This window comes from Sylvia atricapilla, chromosome 18 (assembly GCF_009819655.1).
Source record: "Sylvia atricapilla isolate bSylAtr1 chromosome 18, bSylAtr1.pri, whole genome shotgun sequence".
NCBI lineage: Eukaryota > Metazoa > Chordata > Aves > Passeriformes > Sylviidae > Sylvia > Sylvia atricapilla.
Window position 1 is genome coordinate 11,625,800 of NC_089157.1, and position 18,850 is coordinate 11,644,649.

The 18,850-nt window shown below is 45.2% G+C and overlaps 2 protein-coding genes across 2 annotated transcripts; both read left to right on the forward strand.

Annotated features, from left to right (window-relative positions):
• The first annotated feature begins 2,258 nt into the window (after positions 1 to 2,258).
• On the forward strand, positions 2,259 to 12,643 carry UTP6 (UTP6 small subunit processome component). Its single transcript, XM_066332418.1, has 19 exons — positions 2,259 to 2,410; positions 2,511 to 2,595; positions 3,178 to 3,219; positions 3,303 to 3,395; positions 3,537 to 3,584; positions 4,368 to 4,431; positions 4,837 to 4,955; positions 5,428 to 5,505; positions 5,921 to 6,002; positions 6,974 to 7,055; positions 7,665 to 7,846; positions 8,492 to 8,571; positions 9,238 to 9,315; positions 9,461 to 9,640; positions 10,472 to 10,552; positions 11,255 to 11,364; positions 11,450 to 11,516; positions 11,779 to 11,851; positions 12,397 to 12,643. The coding sequence occupies exons 1-19, from the start codon at positions 2,319 to 2,321 to the stop codon at positions 12,552 to 12,554; spliced, it is 1,794 nt and encodes a 597-aa protein (XP_066188515.1). The 5' UTR covers positions 2,259 to 2,318; the 3' UTR covers positions 12,555 to 12,643.
• A 1,236-nt stretch (positions 12,644 to 13,879) lies between these two features.
• On the forward strand, positions 13,880 to 17,832 carry COPRS (coordinator of PRMT5 and differentiation stimulator). The gene is made up of 4 exons (XM_066331844.1): positions 13,880 to 13,937; positions 15,394 to 15,481; positions 16,428 to 16,679; positions 17,455 to 17,832. The coding sequence occupies exons 2-4, from the start codon at positions 15,397 to 15,399 to the stop codon at positions 17,622 to 17,624; spliced, it is 507 nt and encodes a 168-aa protein (XP_066187941.1). The 5' UTR covers positions 13,880 to 13,937; positions 15,394 to 15,396; the 3' UTR covers positions 17,625 to 17,832.
• Positions 17,833 to 18,850: the final 1,018 nt, after the last annotated feature.

Below are 18,850 nucleotides of genomic sequence, written 5' to 3' on the forward strand. Positions count from 1 at the left end.
GATCAGCTTGAGCTGGTGCATCTCAAAATACCAAACCCCAAATAATCAGCAGGCCACTGGTGATCATGAACAACACTTCCCCCAGCAGTGAGAAGAGCTGCCCTGCTGCTCTGCTGACGGCTGGACTCCGTGTGAGGTGAACTCCCTGGACTGGAGGGCCCAAGGGGCTGAAGTTTGGGCTGACAGCAGGGATGGCTGTGCTGGGACAGCGGTGACAATCCCCCTCCAGCCCGTGCTCACTCAGAGCAGGACAAGGGAGTTCTCAGGGAGGACAATCTCCATCAGGAGTTGCCTTGTCCTTGTGAGGGGGGTAAGGAGGCCCTTGGCACGAGGCAGCTGCCATCCAGAGCTGCTTGGGCCACCAACTTCTGAATGCAGCTCCATCTGTAGGTCTTGGTCTTGTGACTGGACGGTGCCTCTCTGTTTCCTGGTGGATTTCCTGTTTGCTTACTTCTTGGAAAATCATGTCACTGTTTCCTGTCAAAGTGAAAAGTTGCTAAACCTCTCCCACAGAAAATTACTTTAGGTTTTGTTTTGTTTTTTTTTTTTTTTAATTGGTCCCAAAATTTTAAAAAGCCACCACAAATCCAAGCCAGAGCAGGTGAAAAGAATTACTGCTGTTCTTGATAGTTCTTATAAAGTGTTTTGTCTTACCTGTGTTTTTAACAAAAGTCAGTTGCTCAGGTACTCATTCTGTACTCGGCAACACCTGTTAAAACTTTTAACTGTAAAGGAAAAAATCAGTCACTTTGTTTTGGCTATTATGTACGAATTCTGTGCCAGAAGCCTGCTCTCTCTTCCCCTCGTACTTGTTTTTGCAGAGACCAACACCTGCCTTCCTTTCCCCCAGGAGGGAGCAGTGGCTGGGACAGGGCAGTTTTGGAGGTGGGCTTGGTTCTGTGGCTGACCAGCTCGGTGACAGGAGTGACAATTAAAACCGTAAGCAGCAGGTACTGCTCTGGATAATGTGCATTTAAGCAATTTTCTCAATAAATTATTTCCCATCTCAATTTTTATTTTCTGAAACATCCCCAATTTCAGAACCAAAAATTTCCTGTCGCCTGGTTTTATTGTTGATTTTCTCAGAATCATAGACCCATGGAATGTTTTGGGTTGGAAGGGGCCTTAAAGATCATCTATTTCTAACCCTCATCCACAGGCAGGGAGACTTTCCACTCGACCAGGTTACTGCAAGCCCTGTCCAGCCTGACCCTGAACACTTCCAGCCATGGGGAATGTTCTCGGGGCAATCTGTGCCAGTATCTCACCTTCCTCACAGCAGACAGTTTTTTATTAAAACTTTGGAATGTGGGAAGAACGGAGGTGCCACGTGAGAGAGAAAGAGCCCTGTGTCCTGGAGGAATCCCACCAAGAAGCGAGGTGCTGGAGCAGTCCCAGGCTGCCGTTCCTGAGCCTGGCCAATGCTGCTGTGTTCAGTGGCAAGGCTGGTGCCAAGAGGATGGTGCCACACTCCTTCTGCTGGTGCCCAGCGACAGGACGAGGAGCCACGGCCAAGAACTAAACCACAGCAAGTTCCAGCCAACACGAGAAGAATCTCCTTTCCGTGGAGGGTGTGAGTCGCTGTTAGGGACACGACAGGAGTCCTAGCAGAAAGCAGAAAGGCCAGCAGGAAAGCTCTCTACTTTATTTCTCTGACTCCAATATACCCTTAGACAAGACAGCCAAGCATTGGGTACACCTCTTCGACCTCGTGGGTGAACATCACCATCAATCACCTTTCTCCTCCCAGAGGAGAAATACCTAAACAAAGTATATAAATCCTAAAAATACACCTCGTTTTCTTGAAGCTGCGTGAGAACAAAACGCAAGCAGTGAAAAGCAGGCAAACTTTGAGCCAACAGCCGCCGGAGCAGTGGCACGGGCGCGCAGGGCGATAGCGGGGTGTCCCTGTCCGGGGACATCCCCGGCCCCGCGGCGTGTCCCCTGCCGCAGGTGTGACCGTGTCTGGGGCCATCCTGCCGCAGGTGCCCGTGTTCTCTGGGGCCCTCCTGCCGCAGGTGTGCCCGTGCCCGTGTTCTCTGTGCCCTCCTGCCGCAGGTAGCAGTGTTCTCTGGGGCCATCCTGCTGCAGGTGCCCGTGCTCTCTGTGCCCTCCTGCCGCAGGTGTGCCCGTGTTCTCTGTGCCCTCTGTGTCCCGCCGAGCGGGCAGGGGGCGGCCGCGGAAGGGGCGCGGGCAGCGGCGGAAGCGGCGGGGCTGTGCCGGCCGGGCTGTGCTGTGCTGGGCGGGGCCGTGCCGGGTTGTGCTGTGCCGGGTTGTGCCGTGCCGGGCCGGACCCCACACGCCGCAGCCCCGCGGCCATGGCTGAACGCATCGAGCAGCGGCTGGAGGATCGCCTCCCGGAGCTGGAGCAGCTGGAGCGGGTCGGGCTGTTCACACACAAAGAGATCCGGTGAGCCGAGCCGAGCCGAGCCGAGCCGGGCCGCGCCGGGGGAACGCACGTGTGCGCCGGCAGCGCTGCGGCCGCTCACCTCCCGTTCCCCTTCCCGCAGGGCTGTCCTGAGGAAAGCCTCGGCTCTGGAGTACAAAATCCAGCGGAGAGCGCTGCGGAAGGAGGATTTCATCAATTATATCCAGGTAGGCCCCGGGGGCGGCTCTGGGTGCGGACACAGCCAGTCCCGGGAGTTCTGCAGTGCCCCACGACCGGAACAGGTCCGAACGCGGAGAGCGCTCCTCACCTGCTCCCTGCCGCTCACCTGGCAGCGCTTCACCTTCACACCGGAGTCCGAAGTGTGGCCAGGAGCTGGCTCCTCTCGTGTTCTGATCTTTTCCTGTCGGTTCTCGTCTCTCAGCGGATGTAGAGCCCCCAGCTCCCCGATGCGCCGTGCAAACTGGAGTTAGTAAATTCAGTATTAGGAGAGGGTTCCCGAGAGCGTGGGCACTGAACAGGCTCCAGGGAATGGCCGTGGCCAGGAGCCGGACAGAGCTCAAGGAGCTTTGGACAGCACCTTGAGGCATGGCAGTGCTGGGCTGCCTTGTGCAGGGCCAGGGCTCTTAGAAATGTAGTGACCCAGCCGAAACCGGCTGCTTTTGTTTTCCCGACGGTAATCTTTATTGTCACTTGATCATCCATAACAAAGCTGATGTAGTTTTTTTCCTTGCCACGCTGTTATGTCCTCCACGTTTGCTTTTAAATATTTCTTTTTCTTCCCATTCTAGTATGAAATTAATCTGCTGGAACTGATCAAGAAAAGAAGAGCAGTAAGTTCATCAGTTGCTAAGAGTGCAGAATACTTTATGCCAAATTTTCTGTTGCAATAAAATCAGTATTTTTTTCCTCCTAGCGCACTGGTTATTCCTTTAAGAAGGATGAAATTGAGTACTCTATCCTGCATAGAGTCCACAGCCTGTTCAACCGAGCTACAGGGAAATGGAAAGTAAGAATATTTGTACTGAGATTTGGAATTATTTTTTTTCTGCACGCCAGGTCATTGTACCAAGGGTGTGTTGCTTGCTTGTCAGTGTACAAGAACTTTTATACATTGTGAGGTTGATTCTCTTCTTTTGATTTCCAACAGGATGATGTCCAGCTCTGGCTTTCCCATGTTGCATTTTGCAAGCAGTGGGTGAGTTTTCAAATCCTGATCTTACCCAGGTGCTTATTCACGCATCTGAAGCTTGATTTAAAGATAGGGTTACAAACTTTACTGCTGCATGCTGTAATACAGAAATAATTTTGATAGTATTGTTGGAGGTGCATGGGATTTTCACTGATGTATGTAAGTGTAGAGTTTGAGGATGAATTCGTATGAAATTTGATGCTTGCAGGGGCAAAGGTGAGGCTGACTGCATTAAATTTGGAGTATTGGTTGGTTTGTGAGAGCCATAGTATTGGTTATACCTTCTCTGGAGTGAGTGATCCTCTTATCTGTGAATTGTGATTTTGTTCCAAATATTTATTGTAGTGGCTGTGCTGAAAAGCCTAATTCTGTCAGTTTTGTACTTGATAAACTTACCTCTGCAAGGCTTCACATTATTACCAGCATTCAAGTGTTGTTGTTTCTGTACTGAAGAAGGTGAGTTTGCATGATGATGAAGGTGGCCAAAAGAAAATAAAATCTTTATCTCATTAAAAGGGCAGTGAAACCGTGGCTTTGGGACATGGCAACATTTGTGTTGGCTGCTTAGTTCAGAAAATTTGAGTTAGCCATGCCACTCTTAATGGGATGACATTTAAATGCTGGTAACTATTGAGTAAATACGAGAAGCTTTCTACTGTAGATAAAGGAGCAGAGAAGCATCTTTTTCAGAGCAATTGTCTACAGCTTGTAGCCTTTCCTACTGAAGCTTTGATGCTGGGGGTTCAATTCAGCACCAGAGTGGATGAAACAAAACTGCTTCTTTTACAGAATGCAAAACATCAACTCAGTAAGGTGTTCTCTACCATGTTGGCCATTCATTCCAATAAACCAGGTAAGTAACACAATGGTGAGTGCTGCATAAATGCCTCAGCATAGGCTGGTTTAAATTCCTGTAGGTCTCAGTTCAAGCTTTGGGCTGAAGTTCTTACTCTCTGTTCTGTGCCTTGGTGCTGCTTCAGAAAGAAGGGTGTGACAGGGGTTGTGTGAGCAGTCATAAAGGGATGGGAAGTAGGTCAGAGTGTCCAATTCCCAGGTGGTCTGGGGACCTGAGAGATGTTGAGTGCTCGTGACTGCTTTTTGGCTTTTGAAGGCATCATTAGATCTGTAGCTAAAGCAGATTAAACTTCCTGGAAGTGCCTATCTGCTTTACAGTTTCAGGTGGGAGATAATCAGTCTCACTGTGGTGCTGAGCTCATGTTGTGAGGTTCAATGAGGTTATTTGTGTCCCCTGTTGCAGCGCTGTGGATTATGGCAGCAAAGTGGGAAATGGAGACACGCCTGTCATCAGAAAGTGCCAGGCACTTGTTCCTCCGTGCTCTGCGCTTCCATCCGGAGTGCCCCAAACTTTATCAAGAAGTGAGTTCCTCTTTTTCTTCCATGACCATCTACTTCATCAGTCAAAGATGATCAATTCGGTGTATTTCCCAGATCTGTCTGAGACAACTGGAAAAACTTGCCTTTCCAGCAGCAGGAAAACGTAAAAAATATTTAAAAAATCATCCCCAAAATTCCTTTCTAAGGTACTGTTAAGCTCTGCTGGGATGTGATTGTCAGGCTCAGCCTGGCATCCCCAGCCTTTGTTGAGGAACTTGGTTTCCTTTGGGGGCAAGTTAAAGAATGAGTAAAAAATGACCATTGGTACCTGTAGGAAATTCCTGGGCAAACACACAGGGCAGATAGTGGTAAGTGCACAAACCTTCAGAAACCAAGGCTCAGCACGTGTGGGTTTTGCTGAAGTCCTGATTTGTATCTCCTCAGAGCCTGTTTGTGAACTTAAAGTTTTATGGTTTATCCCTGCAGTAATTTAATTTTGTTTTCACTCTTGCAGTATTTCAGGATGGAGCTTATGCATGCTGAAAAACAGAGGAAGGAAAAGAAGGAATTTGAACAGGCAAAGATGGACCTGGTAGGCCAGCTAAACTTACTTATGAGATATTGTCTGCTTGTGTACTTCATGTTGAAATTCACAGTTTTGGATTAATAGTTTATTTAACAATGGTTTACAGTAAGTTTTTGTTTGTGTCCTGCACCTGTGTGGAGCTTTTCAAGTATTTGCTGATGCTCAGCTCTAATACTTCATTTTTTTTTTTGCATTTGTAGCATCTTTTATTACATTCCCCACTCTGAAAATTAATAGTAATTTCTGGAAGATAATAGTCAAACTTCTTACCTCATTTCTTTATAGTTGACTTGTGCAAATTACATAAAAATAGACTTGCATGAAGAAGAACTTGAATATGTTCTGATTTTCTTTCCCTGTTAGCAGAAATGTTAGCTGAGAGAGGACAATAATTTCCTCAATGATATGCTTCATATTTCAGGGGGAATTCAATTACTCTGAAGAAATTCTCAATGGAGAAATGGCTCGCATAGTCTACAGGGATGCTTCTCAGAAAATTAAAGGTGAATGAGTATTTCTTGTACTTAGTCATTAAGAAAACTGTAACCTTTAACCCAGTTCTGCAGTAGAACTATGCTGATAGACTTGGCTTCAGTGCCCACACTGAGATCCTTTTTTCAAACACACCATTTTTTCAGCAGAACCTATTTAATGCCAGAGTGTAAATTAATGGTGCTGGTAGTTCTGATTGCATGTCTTTCCTCTTTGGGCTGAAGAGGCCCAGTGCTGGGTTACAGCCTCAAAACTTGATGGTTTAAAAAAGAAAACTGAAGCACAGTTCAGAGTTACGTGCCTTTTTTACTTTGCTGAACATTAGATCACAAGTAATCATCCACCACTACTGGCAAAAAAGTAAAAATTCAGGCTAATAATAAACTAGGCTAGATTATTTTAAATTAAGCAGGCTTGGTAAAAATCAGCCATTTTATTGAGAGAATTGGGTAAAATAACTGCAAACTAGTTGCAGATATCTCTGAGAATTTAGGATAGATGGGGATATTTAGGAGGACTGGGCAAAATACTGCAATGATCATTGAAAATCAGTGGTGGAAAAGGACAGAAGAGAAAATTTCAGAAAGAGATGGCTTAATTTAATTTTCTGGAGAAATACTGGAAAAAATCAGGATAAAAATGATTTGTTAGCACCTAAAAATAGTCAGGTGAGTATTGGCTGGTGGGGGTTTGCAGTGATCTGACTTTGCCAAGTCATGTCACTTGGCATTTTCAAAGGTAATTTGGGGAGATGCAAGACACAATTCATGGACATTATTTTGTGCAGCTTTGGAGAGATCTGTCCTGAGTCTGGAGCGTTTTGTATTTCCTTGCCAGAGTCAAGTGAGGGAGAAGAGGAGGTGCTGATGAAATTTGCTTGTGGAACAAAGCTACAGAAATGCAAAGTGCAATTTATGTAATATGTTGAGGAATTCTTCAGCAAATACTCCACTTGATAGTTTTATCTTCTCTTGAAATGTAGGTGTTGAGTTCCAGCTGGCTGTGCTCTCTATTGCAAAGCTCTTTGATTTTACCCAAGATTTGCAAAAAGAAATCCTTGAAAGGTGAGTTGTGGTTTTCTGTTGTATTTTTATTTTATTTTCGTTTGGTTTTTAAGAAACATATTCTTATAAGTTCTCTAACTTGGAGTGGATTGACTAGACTTTCAGAACTTAAAGCTGTTCCTCAAGGGAAATAGTGTTAAGGCTTATGTGAAGTCCTTTGAGAAAAACAAAAGCGTGATCTTTAGAAGAGGATACTTGTGTCTAACTTCAGAAAGGGCTTTAAAAAGGTGCTAAGAAAATTTATGTAAAATACAGTTCTTACTGAATAATTACTGCACTTAGTTTCTGTAAATTCACTGCAGGAACTGTGGATTTTCCTACTTCGTTGGGGTTTTGTGTCTTTGGTTTATCCAGTTGTTCCTCTCAAAAGACAGATCTCTCTCTTGACACCTCCCTGTCTGCTTCGTGTTACTTATGGAGAATATCCATATTAAACAATACTTTAAAAAGCTAACGTTTTGTTTTTCTCTTGAGGGAAGGAAAACACTTCTTCTCTGACATTTGGTTCCTTAGCCATTAACTACATTTCCACAGCAACATACCAGCCCTCCTAGGCATCCCTGCAGGTGCAGTGGTGGCTGTGGGCTGTCACAGGTGTGTTGTGCTCAGTTTGCAGGCCAGGTACGCTGATGATCCCCTGACCTGGGACCACCTGGCGCGCCGGGAGCTGGAGCTGGGCTCCCTGCAGCCCTCTGAACCCGCCACAAAGCAGAGGAAGGCCTCAGAAGTGGCCCAGGCAGAGGAACGGTGCTGTGCAGTCTTTGACGAAGCTGTGGGAGCAGTCCCAACAGGTGAAGTGTTCTGCCTGCGTTTGGACATTGGGCTCTGGTTCTTGAGCAGCCTGTAAAGCCTTGAGGAAGGTGATGGCAGGCTCTACCATACCTAGGAGAGGGCGAGCATTTCTTAGAGGATACCTCTGAGAGCTGTTTGATGTGTTACTTGGGTTATTCTCCAACGTATTTATCCTCTTGGAGGAGCTGCTTGACTGAAAATGTGAGTCTGTTGCTGATAAGTGAGTAAGCAATGGTTTTGAGTTGACAGGGGTGTGGATATCCAGCTTCAGCCCCTGGTATTGTTCTTACTTGTAAAGGAGGTTGTCAAGGGATTATTTGTGGAGTGGTCTCAGACTTGCTGCTGTACAGCTGCTAAAGCCATAGATAGTTTGGGCTGGAAGGGATCTTAAAAAGTCTTAAAGAGCTAAGAGCTAACTAAGAGCTTGATGCTCTTTACAAAGAGTCACTGCTTGCAGCTTGGACATGGGAGCCATTTTTAAGTTTAATGTTATAAATCTAGGGTCTCTCCTATAATACAACATTTTAAAACAATGTTGGCATTAACGTTTTGTATCATTTGTATCTCTGTGTTTGTTAAAGACAAATATTTGTGCTTATTCTTGTGATTCTGTAAAGTGTGACATTATGCCTTTGCTTCTACAGAGGACATGTGGAAATGCTACATCACTTTTTGTTTAGAGAGGTACAACAGAAAAACCAACAGTGAAGAATTAAAGCGAAAGGTAAAAGTTTGTTAGGAAATAATACTAACAAATATTTTTACGTTTTATCAAAAATAACAAATATTTTTACATTTTATCAAAACTACTTACCTGTGGCCATCATTAAAGACAACTTAATCTCTGGGAGGATCACTTTTACTGCCCAGGCCATGGTTAACCTGGTTAGCCTTGTCAGTAAAGTACAGTGAAGCTCTTTGGAGGAAAGCTAAGGCTGCAGACTTGTTAATCATGGAATGGTTTGGGTTGAAGAGGATCTTAAAAATACACTGACATGTCCTTCAAACCTGTGCTTGTTCAAAGAAGAGGATGAATTAAAATGACTCTTGCAAATAAGTCTGAGCAAAGTTTGGTGCTGGCATGTGGGTAATTTAATTATGCATCTCTGCTTAAGTATGACTCCATTAATTAATTATCCTGTGCAACTTAATTCCTTAGTATTATATTATAAGAACAAGGCAACGTTGTTCTTTGCTCCTTAAGGAAGAGAAGTAAATGCTCAGATTTCCACTTTACCTGGGAATGTTTGCAGGTACCTAGAGCATTGAACACATAATATGTAATTAGATATTCACTGACATGATACACAATCCAGTGGGCTTCTTGGAATGCTGGAATCTGGTATATCTAGGAATAATGCCTTTTTTCTTTCTTCTCTGTTGGTTCTAGAGGCTGGAGAGGACCCTGAGTGTGTTCAGCAAAGCCCACGAGTCCAGTTTGCTCTCAGAAGCTCTCTACAAACAGTGGGTAAGAACTGACACAGGAGAAACAGAGGCTGAGGCTTTCCTGCATTATTTCTGTGCCTGTTTTTGCCATTTTGAGTAGACACAAAGATGAACAGTATTGGTTCAAAGCCCTGCTTTTTAACAAAGCCATATCTGATGGGTTTTAGCTTCAGCTCTTACTGGACTCCAGCCTCCCTGAGAAGGCTGTGGAGGTGGCAGAAGCTGCAGCCAAGAAGTTCAGGCAGTCTGTGGAAACGTGGCAGATGAGGCTGCAAGTACTGATCCAGCTGAAGAGGGATGATGTGACCCAGTGTTTTGAAGAAGCCATTAAACATGTGAAATCTAAGGTCTGTGCTGGTTTAATGGACATACATTGCATGCATTAGTCTTGTGCTAGAAACCTCTGATGAATTTTTTTTTGGTTGGTCTGGGATTTTTTTTTTGTTGTTGTTGGTTTGGTTGGTTTTTGGTTTTTTGTGTTTGGTTTTTTTGTTTGTTTTGTTTGTTTGTTTCTTGCTTTTTTGTTGGGGTTGGTTTTGTTGGCTTTTTCGTTGTTTTTGTTTTGTTTACAAGGCATTGAAAGTCCCTAACCATCTTTAAGGTCAGAAACAAGAACTTGATGTTTCATATGCAAATTGCATTGCTGAGTACTAGGGAATTGTCAATTCACTTAAAATTCAGATTTTTCAAGTTTGAATGCTTACAGGTGACATTTTACATATTCTCCTAGCAGCAAACTGGTATTTGTGTCTTAATGGAAGAATGTGTTTCCCTTTCTTCACTGTCTGATACACCAAATTCCTGTGTGGTATTTCAGGCCTTGAATTAGCTGTGTGCTCTCAAACCCTGGGCACAACGAGTGAGGAAACAGGAGGGTTTCTTTGCTTTTTGTTCTTGGAAGTCACCTCTGTGCACTGCAGTGCTCAGTGGTGCAGAACTTGGTTCTCATCCCTGGCCACACTTCATCCAGCTAAGGATGATTTATCCTGCAAGTGAGGAAGGAAGGGAGGAGTGATTTCAGTGTGCAGTTCAGAGTTGTCTTTCCAAGAGCTGTGTCCAAAGGGTATTTTTATAGCATAAAAATACAGGATACAGGACCTGATGGCTGTGTTGCTGTCTGTTCCTGTAAATCACAATCACTGTATTTCAGCCATTTGATGTGTTTGCTGATCCTGTAGGGCACTTTGCCATTATGGACGCTCTGGGTGGAATGGAGTGAGGGCACAAACAGCAAGGAGGACACAGAAACTCTCTACCAGGTACTTGGCTAATCAAAATCTGGTTTTATGTCCGTGTCAATAAAATGGAACAATGTGTCTGGGTGGAACATGCAACAAATGCTTTATGCTGAAGTTCCTTCTTCATGGATGTGTTGATATCAAAGAATTTAAAGCAAAACTATGTGCATTAAAACAAGCAGTTGGACATAGAGTTACAGGCACAAATGTCACTCCCATATTCTGAGGCATATGGATGTTTGTAAGCACAACCAATGATGGACTCCTAATTTGTGGTCTAGAGTATTTGCTCTGTTTTCAGATACCTATCTGAGCGTGGAAAAGAGAATTTTCCAATCTGTGTGAAAACACCAGTCTTGTTACAGAAAAGCCAAGATCAGAATGAGAACTTTAATCTCACTGTGGATTTCTTCCGTAGTGTAGGGTAAAACATTTTCTCTTTGCCTGGCATATTGTGGGTTTTCTCCTCCCATTTACAACACAAAACACGTATTTCAGGAGGAAGCTGGAATTCAGCTGTTTGTAGAGTATTGTGAGACCTTCTGCATGAAGGGGTTTTTGGAAAGGCCAGTTCCAGCTATATGGAATACTGGAGGAGAAATTATTTTAGACTTAGGAGATCTTTGTGTCAAATGCCTAACTAGGGTGAAACACTAATTTAATTGTAGGTTATGTGATAGGTTTTTTGTTTATTTTGGTTTTTTTTTTCTTTTGAACTTGCAGAGATCCTTACAAGCCACAACACCTGCTGAATCTGTGACTATGAAAGAAATGTATCTTGACTGGACTTACAGAAATTGTGGTTATAAGAAAGTCAAGAAACTCTTTACCAGGTAAAAAAAAAAAACCGTTCAAACCTGATTATTCTAGGGTATATGTTAAAATTCCTTAAGTCTAAAGTCACTTATTTTATTTCAGCCTGTGTGAAAATCGTCCGTTTTCGCTTGACTTCTTCAGGAAGATGATCCAAATAGAAAAGGAGCAAGTAAGTTGTTGACTATCCAATTAATGCTTTGTATTTGTAAAATAGTTCTCACTTGGGATCAAATAGAAAGCAGAGTAGTGGTGTCATTTTTGTCCTCTGCAGCTGATTCACAGGCTGTGATACAAACCCAAGTTCCATGGTAGCTATCTGCAGCAGTGTGTGCGTGTAATTGCCATGACTTTCTTCCTTTATCAGAATCTGATAATGCTGCAGGTTCATTTCTGTACAAAATAAATGGCTTTTTAATACCTTCCTTTTTTAGGAATCCTGCAAAATGCTTCACCTGAGAGAATACTACGAACGTGCTTTGAGGGAGTTTGGTTCAACAAATACTGGTAAGGGGGATTCTGTTCTTTATTATCCATTCACTCATTCACTGCTGCCACTTTTATTTCCATCCATCTCATAAGGTACCTGTTCTGCCCTTGTGCTTGCTGTCATGCAGAGTGGAACTTATTTCTTCTGTGCCATGGAGTGTAGGACACTGCAGGGACCCTCCAGGGGCATTGGCACTGGAGTGGCCTCAGCACAACCAGGAGCAATCACCTTCAGACACTGGCTGGAACAAGAGATGTGCATCACTGTTAATTTGGATTTATGAACAGTATGGCGCTGTGTAATTATAATCAAGATTTCTGCAGTATTCCCTCTAGGAAAGTACACAGCTCAATTATTGTTGCGTTATTTATGAAGACATCACTGTTCCAGCTGGGAACAGAACCCAGGGTTTTGCTCCTCAAGGTGCTGGAGATTGTCGTTTCACAAAGTAAACCATATGGCATTAATATCAAAGACACTTAGAGAGTTTCTAGTTGGGCTTGCTTTGTTTGTTAGGTAGTATCTACTCAAAATCTAATCAAAACTTTGATTTTTTTTAAAGACCTCTGGCTGGATTATATCAAGGAGGAGCTAAGTCATCCTCAAGGCAAACCAGAAAACTGTGGGAGCATTCACTGGCGAGCTATGAAGATGTTGCAGGGAGACCTGGTGGAAGATTTTGTTTCTAAATACACCTTATTGCAAACTGGACATTTATGAAAAACTATACATAGTTATAATTTGACTGCATTTTTAAATTTCTTTGCACAAAGGTAAACATGTTCCTGGATTTTATTAAAGTTTACATTTTATGTGACGAAAAGGAATCATCTCTGTTGCAGTAATTAATTTCCAGTGTTGATTCTGCCAGGGGCAGGTTCCAGTGCACAGTCAGAGGAGGCAAATCTCTGAGGGTGTTTTTATCAAGATTGCTGAGAGCAAACTCTTGATCCTGATTAAACATTCAGACAGTTCTAGTGCATCAGTTTTTACACTCTGGAAAGCTAATATTACACCTAAATGCAAAAAACCCAGACCAAACCCTGTGGAAGGTATACCTGTAGGTGATCTTTCCATCTTACTAAGCTGAATCATGAGAAGTGGAACACTTTCCATTAGGTCATCAGAAACCAGTAAAAATACAGTGTTTATTGCTTCCTAGCCTTGGAGTAATCTGTAATCCTCATGACAAAAAGAGAAACGACCTCTGCAGCTACTGTGCATTGGTATTTGCATCCTGAGAGTGGTGAAGGGTAGAGGGGAGCTGAGATCTGTTAGCAGTGTCCTTGAGGTCAGTGGACAGCTCTGATCTACACTTCAACTTTCTGTCCACCAAGCCTAAAACATGGGTAGTGTTTTTTGAAGGAGTGCTATCCTTGGCTGTTTACAGAGACACAAAACTGAGAAATCGACATAAATGCTCTCCCTGGACCCACAGAGAAATGTAGGGAAAGTACAAGAACATGCAGCAAATGTTCCTTTGTGCAATTTCACAATGAGTGAAGCATGACATAATGACAATACAAGGAAATATTTCTTGATTTTGCACAAGTAGAAATTGCAACTCCTCTCAAGCAATGAGTTCCAGTAACTTAAGTAGCCGGGAACAAAGTTTGGAGCAGCAGTCGGGTAAGATTCCTCCTTCTGTGACCAGATCTGAAGTACATCCTGGTTTTGAGTTTCCCATCTCCTATAAACCCACTAGTTCTCTGCCACCTCATTGTCTGACATTGAAATTTCCATACTGATAATCACTTACACCCTCCCAACCCCTTGTGCTGTTACTCCCTCTCCTGAACGACTTCTTGCTTCACCACTTCCACAACTAGAAGTTTTTAAGTGCAAAGTTTAGAGTTTTTAAAGTCTAACAGAGCTGGTAACTCCATCATTTCAGAGAGCGGGCCCTTGTTTGCCAGCTGTTGTGGTTGCTCGCAGACCTTTGCCATTCCCCCCAGGGATGCACATCCCCTGCGGGCACAGGTGCGTCACACACCTGTTCAGCCTCTAAGGTGCTTCTGCCTCTCCACATCCTTGCTGCTACCGCCAGGCCTGAAGGAAACGGTTATCTTTTGGCAAGGGGAGAACTCCACCCAGCCGTGAGAGGTGTTGATAGTTTATTTACGACTTGAGGAGCGGAAAGGTGCTTTCTCAGAGCTCGGGTCTGTGTCAGCGCAGGGCGCAGTCTGGATTAGGCGGTGCTGTCGGAGGTGTTTCCAGCCCAGTGGCACAGTGATTACGGAGCTCTGCAGGCTGGGCTCCGCAGGGTGGGCTCCCGGCGCTGTGGCGGCGTTGCGGGCACTGAGGCTGGAGCGGGAGCAGTGTCACCGTCCCTGCCAGCCCTGGTCCCGGTGCCGCCGGGCCGCCCGGCGGAGCCTGCCCGGGGCGCTGAGGGCCGGCCGGGCCGTGGTGTCCTCAGGGCGGCCCATGGTGTCCTCAGGGCGGGCTCCCGAGGCTCATGGTGCCCTCAGGACGGTTCATGGTTCCCTCAGGGCGGCTCATGGTGTCCTCAGGCCGGGCTCCCGAGGCTCATGGTGTCCTCAGGGCGGCTCATGGTGCCCTCAGGCCGGGCTCCCGAGATCCGTGATGCCTTCAGGCCGGCCCGTGGTGCCCTCAGGGCGGGCTCCCGAGGCTCATGGTGCCCTCAGGGCGGCACGTGGTGCCCTCAGGTCAGGCTCCCGAGGCTCATGGTGCCTCACGGCGGTCCATGGTGCCCTCAGGTCAGGCTCTCGAGGTCCATGGCGCCCTCAGGGCGGCCCATGGTGTCCTCAGGCCGGGCTCCCGAGGCTCATGGTGCCCTCAGGGCGGTCCATGGCGGCCTCAGGGCGGTCCATGGTGCCCTCAGGTCAGGCTCCCGAGGTCCATGGTTCCCTCAGCCCGGGCCGGGCGGTTCATGGTTCCCTCAGGCCGGGCCCGGGCGGCCCGTGGTGCCCTCAGGTCAGGCTCCCGAGGTCCATGGTGCCCTCAGGCCGGGCCCGGGCGGTCCATGGTTCCCTCAGGGCGGCCCGTGGTGCCCTCAGGCCGGGCCCCCGAGGCTCGGGGCTCCCGAGGAGCGCGGCCGGGCAGCGGGCCGCCCTGAGGGCTCGCCCGGGCTCGGCGCCCTGCCCTCGGTCACGGGCCCGCCTGCGCTTCCCCCGCTCCCCTGAGGCGTGAGGACAGCTCGCCGTGCCCTTCGCGGCGCGCCCCTCGGGAGCGGCTGCGGCTTTCCCCCGGCTCCCCACCCGCCCGGGGCAGCCCCTCGGCGCCGTCGGAGGGTCCCCCGGAGTGGGTGATTCGGTGTTAGTATTTCCGCAGCCCCGTGTCTCCATTCCGCTGCCGTTCCCCAGGGGCTCCTGTGGGCTGAGGGAGGACACGGCCGTTCTGTGGTGGCTGCTGCCAGGCGGGGAGCGACCGCCGCAGAGTTACTGTATGTGTGCAGATCTGCCTTCTCAGGTGGAAGCCTGCTTGGTGTTTAAACCCCTGATTCATCAGGGGAACTGAATGGAGACGCTCGGGAGCACTGAGATGTGGTAGCAGTTCTGTGAGCAATCTGAGGCGCTACTGTGTTCTTTGAAACTTGTAGGTGATGGCTGCGAACTCTGAGTCTGCAAACTCTGAGGGGAAACGGCTTCCTAATAACACAGAAACTATGATCTGGAAGCCCAGAAAAGGTAGGACAAAATGAAGCAGGTCACAAATACTCAAACTTCAGAGATATACTTAAAACCTTTTGGTGATACATGGGAATTGCCTCTTTACTTACTGCACTAAATTATTTCTATGTGGATACTTGTGTGTGTCTAGGTACATGAGTAATTAATTAATATGATTTTTTTAAAACCAGAACCATGTGTTTTGTTTTTGAATACCTACAGGTGAATGGGATCAGAACCATGGGTTTTGTTTTTTGAGTACCTACAGGTGAATGTCGTCAGAACCATGGGTTTTGTTTTTTGAATACCTACAGGTGAATGTGATCAGAACCATGTGTTTTGTTTTTTTGAATGCCTACAGGTGAATGTCGTCAGAACCATGGGTTTTGTTTTTTGAATACCTACAGGTGAATGTCGTCAGAACCATGGGTTTTGTTTTGCTTTTTGAATACCTACAGGTGAATGTGATCAGAACCATGTGTTTTGCTTTGCTTTTTGAATACCTACAGGTGAATGTGATCAAAACCATGTGTTTTGTTTTGCTTTTTGAATACCTACAGGTGAATGTTGTCAGAACCATGGGTTTTGTTTTTTGAATACCTACAGGTGAATGTAATCAGAACCATGGGTTTTGTTTTGCTTTTTGAGTACCTACAGGTGAATGTGGTGAAACAAGATTACTGGGTCCTTTGCCCTAGTTAACAGTTACTCTCCAACAGGAGTCTGTGGAGAATCCTGATTTGTGCTGGTGCTGTGGTGCAAGGCTATGCCCACTCTTCCCAAGCACCTGAAATGTGAAGCAGCTCTGTAGTGATATGACATATATAGGAAACTGCATGTATTGCAATAAGATTAGTAGTCACAAAGTGCATTGGTGTACCTCTCTGAATTATTGTGTGCTGAGCACCTACTTGTTCTCGTTTAATTTCTGAGTGCATCTGTTGGTGCTTTCTGCTGCTTTTAGAATGTTTGCTGCAGAATGTGCCCAATGTTCCTGATGGCAAGTCTGAAGAAAGTGAATCTGCCTCTCCCTCTCCCAGTGAAGATGATGTCAGTGGCACTACTGATGAGGGCTGGTACAATATATATGCTGACCTGGATGTGTGGGATAGTGAAGTTTCCAATATGCCTGAGTCTTCAGGACAGCAGGATGCATCTGAGCATGAGGTGGAGGACTGGGATAAAGAATTGGAGGAGTCTACATATGGTCCTTATGGTGAGTACACATTGACTTGTGCTTCTTTTGAGTTTTGGATAGTTGGAGGTATGTGCTTTGCAGGACAATGTTCTATTTTGGGAAGCAGTTTCTTGTTGTATTAACCTCCTGGATATGTAATGCACAATTTTGTTGTCAAATACAGGATTTAAAGGTGGTGTGGAGTTCACATGAAACTCTTGCTTGAGCAATTGAATTCTTAGGGAGTGGCATGGTAAGGAGGAGAATTCCATGTTTGTGTTGGGTTTCTCTGGTGAAGCAATTTTTCAGTGGTGTATCTTTGTTATTCTGAAGCAGAAAAGAAAGGTACATGGTGTGCAGGAATTAACTCTTTTTGCGTAAAAAATCTTCAAGAAAATTTAAGACTGTTGATTATAATGTCTCTCTAGAGCATGGAGTTGTTTGCAACAGTGCTCAGTCTCTGAGTATGGTTTGTTGCTTTTACTGTATTTTTTTTGTAGGGATTTTTTGGTAGTTTTTCACAGGGGAAACGTGAAAAAACTACATGCCTTGTAAGAGCTGATGCCAGACATTCTGAGTCCTAGGTGTATCACTGAGCTTTCTGGAAAACTGTTTTGTCTGTGTGGCATGAACTTTCCTTAAAATGGAGACATTGCCCAATTCAGTTTTATCTTTCCTGTTTTTTAAGGTTTAATTCACGAGTGCTGGCAGATCGAATTGAAACAGTGAACTGGACGATTGTAACTTGCTACACTGTTCCACTGCTTTCCTGAGTATCTGCCATGGTTTAAGCTTTTTATTTTATCTTCTTTAGATGCTGACGATCTCTACTGTGGAAGCTTTGAGGAAAATAAAATTTTCGGCTCCTATGTGTGGAAGGAGGATTGGTTTTACAACCCAGGCTGTGGCCACGCACCTTGCTTTGTTTTCCCACCACAAGTTAGAACAGTTGAGGAGGGCCAGTTTGATGATGCTGATGAATGAGGTTGAGCCTGGTCAGAAATAAGTTTGGCTTCTGTGTTGGATTGTGTTCTTCAGCGACTGAGCTGTGTCAAGTCCCTTGGCTTTTTCGCAGAGTTGGGCCTGAGGCCAGAAATGTGACACCATCTCCAGAGTTTTGCTTAGACTGTTTCTGAGTTGTTCATAAACCACCCACCCTTGCCCTGGAGACAAGAGTGCAGGTGCTGGGTGTAAGGAGGTTTTGTTTGTATTACATAAATCTATGTTGCTAATTAATTGCTTGAGCAGAAGTATTTGATTTCTAAACTGCAGCTTGTTTGCCAGGCTTCTGTCATTTTTGACATGCTTATCCCTTTGTTTTTGTGTAACTTTTAGTTTTATTTTCATTTGATGCTGTCAGATTGGTTTGGATAGCTTTAAAAACTCTCCCTCCTTCAAGCTTGTCTGTTGTATTTCCATATGGTTCAGATGTCCATTTGTGATTCTTACACTGGTGTTTAACAGACTCAGCTGTGGCGAGTACAGAACAGGTTGGTTTGTGTTTATTTTAATGTATTTCAGCATAAAGGAACTACAAAGACACGATGCACATTTTGCAAATGCACATTCCATCCAGTAGGAATGCTGGGTGCTTAAGGCTGCCTCCCAACAAGGATTGCTCCACATCAAACCTCCCTGTGTATGGGCACATCGCCCTCGAGTCCCACAGTTGTCCTCATCACATTGTCATGAACCATCAGATGTGCATTGACAAAGACAATATCTCTGCTTATATCTGTATCTCAGTGTATAATCTCAGTGTATAATCTCAGTGTCCTGAGTAGTGAATTAAGGTTCCTGGTGCTGTCCTGCTGTTTGTGTTGTGGCAAGTGAGGAGATGGGAACACAAAATACCTCCACAGAGTCCCTAAGAGAAGAGGTGGAGCTGGAACCACATCCTTCTCACCTCTGCTCTGGAGTTAAAGGGAGTGCTCTCAAATCACAGAGTATATAAGTGGATTGAGGGGCTGAGTAACAATAACCTTCCATGTGCTCATGTTTCATTAATCGCTTTTATCTCGAAAACATTTTCATTTCTGTTTAGACACTGACTGAACTGGAGCACAGTACAATGAGGGTTGTTTTGGTTTTTGTTTCCTTTTTCTTTTTAAATCATCCAGTGTATGAGACCAAAATAATTCATGCACTAGTTTAGAAGGAAGAAGTGAATGACACAGTGATATTTCCTCAATATTTTCCTAGAGAGCACA